At 49.0% G+C, this 7,090-nt stretch overlaps 1 protein-coding gene across 1 annotated transcript in view; it reads left to right on the forward strand.

The window, feature by feature from the left end:
- LOC142591076 (dermonecrotic toxin LsaSicTox-alphaIB2i-like) overlaps positions 1-5,443 on the forward strand; it is a 29,483-nt gene extending 24,040 nt beyond the window's left edge. The window contains exons 5-6 of the mRNA XM_075703444.1: positions 2,148-2,385; positions 4,805-5,443. Coding sequence (XP_075559559.1) covers positions 2,148-2,385; positions 4,805-5,015 — 449 coding nt within the window. The 3' untranslated portion in view covers positions 5,016-5,443. The remainder of the gene's footprint in view (positions 1-2,147; positions 2,386-4,804) is intronic.
- The last annotated feature ends 1,647 nt before the right edge of the window (positions 5,444-7,090 follow it).

Below are 7,090 nucleotides of genomic sequence, written 5' to 3' on the forward strand. Positions count from 1 at the left end.
TTTGAGTTTCCGCGTAACAGAATTATGTTTTCTCGTATATTGAAATTACAGTCCGACGCTATCATGTCTGTAGGTTGTGCTTTCTTGCCACTGCTCTCGCTTTCGTGGTCACCATTAATGAATGAATGAAGAAACACGAAGACGTAACCAATTTTACACAACCTACAGACATGATGGCGTCGGACAGAAATTTCGTATTATACAATTTTTCCGACGTATATTACCTTGAGAAATTCAATTATTTCCGTAACTACATTGCGCTACAGGAGGACATGCATGGTTGGGTATGCGTGGTTCGAAATTATTCTTGCCGAAACGATGGTCGACGCTGGACGCGGGACGCCCACGCGAGATTTCTTGCGACACGGCGCCCTTAAGCGCTATCACGCTAGTATGTTCTCCCATATATTCCAATTACAATCTCAAGCTATCATGTCTGCAGCTTCTGTGTAAGTCGTACTTTACAAGCTCTCTGGCGCAATACACTTTGAAAGTTTGAATAAGTTCAATGAGGAACTTGGGCTTGGCGGAAGGCCTAGAGGAACGAGCACGTATTCTGCACTTCCACACACGTCGCTTGTGGTGGTGGTGCTTGTCTAAACTTTGTCTAACTTTGGTCGTGCTCGTCGGCAATAGCTTCGCTGTACATAAACTTCCACAGGGTGGAAGGGAGGGGGATTTTTTTCTCTGCCTGCGTCGTTAATTTCTTTAGCCCATGAATATATGTATTGCGATAGCAATTATATGGACACTCCAGGCGTATTTATGCCATCGCCGTGAGGTTCCGTATGAGTGAAAGTGTGTGAGCGTGAGGCCTTTCTCTATGGTGAGGCGGCGAACGCAGTTCAATCTCGCGTGCGATGGAACGCAGCTCGGATGCGTGCTGCACTCTCCTGTGGCGCGCGAGGCAGGGGAGTCAGGCGAGGGAGGAAGGGCATTCTTCTCTGGCGGCTGCTAGGGTGCCTCGATTTCCTCCTCGCCCATCGCTCCGTACAGAGTGGAGACAACCGCGGCGCTTACTACGGCGTTGGCCACGCGAATCGCGGACACCTTAGTAGCCGCCTTTAACAGACGCTGTAGGACGCGTTGCCGGCGCACGTATGTCTTGAAAGCGATCTGCGACGTGGCCAGAGTGCGTGTCCGCGCGGGCCTCACCTTCAAAGCATACTGCGATGTTTGCATAGTACGCGTAGTGCGGGTACATACGTATGCGCTGTGCTTTCGGTGTTTCGTTCGCGTTGACGCGACAGATGCACGGAAGTTAATTGGCTGCTGCCGCGATTCCCAATACGTTAGTTGTCACAGCGAGTTTCCGCGCTCATCGAGCGAGATGCGTTCAGGTTCACCTGTGCGCGCATGGCACCATGCTGGTTAATTTAGTTAGAACACACTGACGGGCTAGTTAGTTTGTATCCATGACAGAATGCATAAACAGGACTGAACAAGAACGTAGAAAGAAGCAGACACACAATGACAGCGCTGTCTCTGTGTGTCTGTTTCTTTTTACGTCTTCGTTGAGTCACGCTTACACATTCTACCATTGTTAATTTAGTAAGCGAGTGTTTAAAAGTTTATACGCCCGATAAAGCTACTATCCTTACTTCATAGAGCTATCTACTAATTTGCTATCGCAATCTGTGCTTCGCCTTTCGGGCGCAACTGCAATTTCTTTAGTTGAGCTAAATATGACTACCCTGCTCAGCCTTACTTTCTCTGGCTCAATGTTATCTGCGCACAGCTTGGGACGTAAACTGGTGGACGACAGGCACAAGTGAAAACTTTCAACTGGTTTTAATGGTAGGAAGTCAAGCTGTTTATATACATATATGAATGTGGCGTACGTACAACATGAAAGATCATGAACATGAGCATGAATCTTAACCAACTAGCCCAAACCAGTATTCGTCTCTGGTTAATTTACTTCCCTTCCATTATTCTCTCACTTTCTCGTTGGCCAGCATTTGGCTTCAAAATGTGACGTCACTGCGGTAAGCAGCAAAGACCCGCCTCTTTCGAAAAAGGCATCCGGCGAGCACTAAGCTAAGTGTTCGGTTTTCTTTTTTTCTCCACCAGCATGACTCGAGCTAAGCGCGTGCGAAACTTTTGTTCAAAATGATAGACCCATGCTGTTGCCTACAACCGCGCAGGATTCGACATCACCAACAACGAGGACCTGAACACTATTGAGAAGATGTACCGGCAACTCGGCATACGAGGTCATCGGTGGCAAGGAGATGGTGTCAGCAACTGCGTCTCTTTCTTTCGACCTGCCACCAGGATGAACAGCGTCGTCACAAACCGCGACGCGGGACAATCATCCGGCTTCGTCGAGAAAGCTTATCAGTGGACCATCGATATTCCGCAGCAGCTCCGACTGTCCCTCAGGTGCGAATGACTCTTTGTGTGTTGATCGAGCAGTTTAGGGGTTCTTTTAAACTCATCATCATCATCACCATCATCGTGTGTCGATGCGCGAGTCCGGCCTGCGCCGAAAACTCTTGAGAAGCAGCGAGAACTGAATCTGCCAGCGTAAAGTGAGAATTAGCACGTTCCCTCACCATACACCTTTAGATTTTTGCAGAAGACAAGTGTCTTGCGTTATTTTTAATTCAATGAATCTAAGGAGGTGCAGCACCTGTGAGATTTACCGGCTACTCTGTGCTGGTGCGTAATAAAAAAGGGAAAGGCAACACTGAACAAAAATTCTAGGACTCCTAAGCACTTGTTGTGAATGCGAAAGCATTAATATCCCATCGAACGCCGCTGAGCGGTCCTTCAAGCTTTGCGCTGCGAGTAATGTACCATATCTGTACGTCTGCCCGAGCCAGCAAGCAGCACAGCCTTCGGTACAAACGCCGCATGCCACCAAAATCCTGCGCGAAGAGAGACCGAGGAAGCAGCAGCGGCCACCGTGGCCCTCAGTCGACAGCAGTACGTGTTGCCCGAGCCAGCAAGCAGCACAGCCCGCGGTGCTGGCTCGGACACCACGCGCCGGTTTCCGAGATCGAACGAGGTGGCGTGGCGTCTTGGCGATGCCCTCTCACATCACGCAACACCTGGCGCGCTATCGCCGCAGGAGGTGTCCCCATTCGCCCGCTCTGACCCGTCCAGGCGCGCTGTACGGGCGCGCTGTACGGGTCAGAGTGGGACCTAGAGTCCAATGGGACTCTAGGTGCCGTTTCGCCGCTACAGACTACGTTCGGCGGCTTTCTCGCTCGATGAAACATTCGGCGCCTTCGCATCAAAAAGCTCTGCGGCGATTTAGAGCTAAATGCGAAAGAAATGCGTTAGCTTAACGTCGAACCTCTTTGAGATCCCGGATCCATGATGCAAACCGCCTTCACCTCATTGCTAGTTGCCGTTAAGGAGCTCACTAGGCACACGTCCAGCTTCTTCGAGGAACTAACGCGCAAGTTCAGAGAGGAGGTAGCGAGGAGAGTCGGAGAATTGGTAGAACCGGCACCCTTACCTATTCATTCGCCAACGCAGTCACGAAGCGAGTGAACAGCAAGGTTAAGCTAGTGGCAGCTCGTCTACGTGGCACGGGTAGCACTGGAAAGTGGGGACACAATGTCAGAGACCATGTCTCCTTTGTAGTTGTTGAAGACAACTGTTGTGGAAAAACTGGATAAATTTCAATTCAAGGTACGGCACAGTAAGTTTGTGCTCTTTCTGGGAGAACAAAAGAAAATAAAACATTATGCAATTTAGGGACAATTGATACACGGCATGCAGTCGCAAACCGATAATAAAGCTCCGCAGCGTCAGGACGACAGTCGGCAAAATCAACACTAGTGTAAACTTCGCGACAGCTCAGTGGCATCGGCGTTGCTCGAGGTCGATCCCGACCGCGGTGGCCGCATTTCGATGGAGGCGAAATGCAAATTTAAAAGACTCTTGTCATTAAATTTACCTGCACGCTAAAAATCACAAGTGGTCAAAATTCGAGTCCCTCAATATGGCATGGCGCATAGTCAAATTGCGTTCTTGGCCCATAAAGCCCACTAATCCAATCACTGTTTAATATTGATGCTTCAATGCGATGTGCGGTGCGAGAGAGAGAGCGAGCGAGCGAGCGAGCGAGAGAAAGAGAGAGAGAGAGAGAAAGCTTTAGAGATACGAAATGCAGAGAGGTCGGCCTAAGATACATTTCTCTAGCTAGCTACTCTGCGCTAGTGGACCCGCCGTGGTTGCTCAGTAGCTATGCTGCTGGGCTGCTGGGCACTAGGTCGCGGGATCGAATCACGGCCACGGCGGCCCCATTTCGATGGGGGCGAAAACACCCGTGTACTTAGATTTAGGTGCACGTTAAAGTACCCCAGGTGGTCGAAATTTCCGGAGTCCTCTACTACGGCGTGCCTCCTAATCAGAAAGTGGTTTTGGCACCTAAAACCCCGTAATTCTTTTTTTTTTTTGCGCTAGGGGAAGGAGAAGAGTGTAGGCAAGAGGGAAGAAAGAGGCGCATAATAGGTGACGATGAGGCACACAGTGCTAACCTTCTCTCAGACAATGAACAATGACGCAAATGACGGTTCTAGCAAACACGTTTCGCTGCTTGCTCTGCGTATGGCGTGGAAAAACTATAGTGGAACTATAGAAGGTAACTATGGAAACTATAGAAGGTAACGTTTACCATCACGTCACCTCTCCTGTACTACAGCAAGCGCTTAATAACTTCAAAATACGTCATAAACGCAATCGCCAATTAAAGCAAACCGCCAAAGAAAAGCTTCGTTTGCATCGATTTCCACAGCGCGTTGGATCTACATAATTCTTTTTCTTCTTTCATTCGTGCATGCCGCAGGAAAAACGTGGACGCTATAATCACAAATAGACCGGACCTCTTGGCAAGTGTTCTCAAGGAGAATGAATTTCGAAGCAGGATGCGACTCGCCAACGTCTCCGACAACCCGTGGACTCGTTTCGGATGTCGCCACAACTGCGAAAGCAAGCCCTTCATTTCAATGGACGTTCTGAGTGACGACGGAATCGCAAGGGCTGCCACACCTGCTTAACTCAAACAGCGAGGATGCCTATAGAATGAATGGGTACTCATGAGTTCGATGGAAGCTCGTCTGCTCAGGTAGTGTGTTAGATTAATGAAAAATTACGGTCACTGACAAAGTCAACAATGAAAAGTTTGACGTTTCGGAACCTGCGCCTGATGCATTGGGAACAAGGAACCTGCTGAAACGTCGAACTTTTCATTTTTCACTTGCTCAGTGAAAGTAATTTTTCATTAATACAGAACGAGTGGGTGCCCCAAGCAGTGTCGCCCACGGATTACCTGCGCGGTATCGCCTGCATAGAAAACAACCGAGCGTGCAGCCATACTGTCCAGGAATGCCTGCCGTGCCTCGACAAGTGTTCATCGCATGTAGGCCCGCAATGTCTTCAAGCCAGAGCACGTGTACCGACCACTAAGATGAAGTGACCAGTAAAATTAAGCAAGCAAGTTGTGACACCACAGACTGAAGATTTTCAGAACGCAGCGTCTAGGCGCCCGTTCCTTCGTTGAGTGTTGTCGTCGTCGGTGTAACCGAGCGAACGAGCACAGCGAAGGATGACGGAGTGAACGCGGAGCGCAGCTGGGGATGAAAGACGAATAGCGCAGAAAGCGCGAGGAGGAGGAGGAGGAGGAGGAGGAGGAGGAGGGCGCAGCGGTAGCATAAGAAGAAAATCGCAGGCGGAAAGCGTGGGTAAAGGGTGCCGCAGAGTGCCGCACGAGACGTGGCCAGGCATGCGACGAGCGCGTCCACCGATACCATACACGGAAACTCGACTAATGGAAACAAAGCGGCGGCGTGAGCTTCTGACCTACGGTGCATACGATACTTGGCCTGCGCCCCCGACGCTAGAGAATGCGCCCCACGCGAACCCCGCGTTCCCGTTTTCACGATTCCTTTCTGAACAATGAGCGATTCAACTGGCGGAAATGCTTCGTCCGCCGCTCCTGCTAAACGAGCTGCCCGAGCAGAGTCTCAGCGCCGGCGCCCAGAGCACCTTCACCTTCAGAATCGAATTCTTTGCGAAAAAAAGAAAAAATATCGCGAATTCAAGACACCTAAACAGTTGCGCCCAAAATTCGCATTAGGGAGTATCGTAACGGTCGGTGATTTTTTTTCTTTTTTTGCTTTGTAAGGAAGCGCTGGGGGTTCGTCGTTGGTGGAAGTGCCAACTGGTCAGCGTTTATTATTATTACTATATTATTTATATTATAATTTATAATTAAAATTATGATAATAATTGGGGGAATTTCGGCATTGAAGAGATGGAGCTAGGGTCATTAAAAAGTACCTAACTTTACAATCTAATTACAGCACTGTAATCGACGATAAATATAAAGTAGATACAGGCAGAATGCTAGACTACACTAGATATATTAAAGCATGATTAGCTCAAGCGCAGGCTAGGCTACTATATGTTGCCACCTTGTTTCAAGGGGATGCCACCACATTTTAAAGCCAATAATTACAGGAACTAACTCGACACACGCCCTGGCTCTTCGAGGAGAGGAGTGCAATTGGCGGTGGTGCGCAGCAGACCGCCGTCACTGGCGGTTTGCTATATATATATATATATATATATATATGTATATATTGTGTGTGTGTGTGTGTGTGTGTGTGTGTGTGTGTGTGTGTGTGTGTGTGTGTGTGTGTGTGTGTGTGTGTGTGTGTGTGTGTGTGCGAACTTCTCTATAAGCGCCAAATCCACTTGAAGCGGAACAGAAAAAACGCAGTTATTTGGTACTGATAATATGGCCCACCCTGCTACAACACAATTTTTCCTCAGTTTGCTCGTCATCAAAGCACTTCATCATCATCATCATCTATTCATGTCCACTGCAGGACGAAGGCCTCTCCCTGCGATCTCCAATTACCCCTGTCCTGCGCCAACCGACTCCAGATAGCACCAGCAAATTTCCTAATTTCGTCACTCCATCTAGTCTTCTGCCGTCCTCTACTGCGCTTCCCTTCTCTTGGTACCCATTCTGTTACCCTCATGGTCCAACGGTTATCTAGTGTGCGCATTACATGACCTGCCCAGCGCCGTTTTCTTCTCTTAATGTCTATTGGAATATCGTCTATGC

Source organism: Dermacentor variabilis, chromosome 8 (genome assembly GCF_050947875.1).
Source record: "Dermacentor variabilis isolate Ectoservices chromosome 8, ASM5094787v1, whole genome shotgun sequence".
NCBI lineage: Eukaryota > Metazoa > Arthropoda > Arachnida > Ixodida > Ixodidae > Dermacentor > Dermacentor variabilis.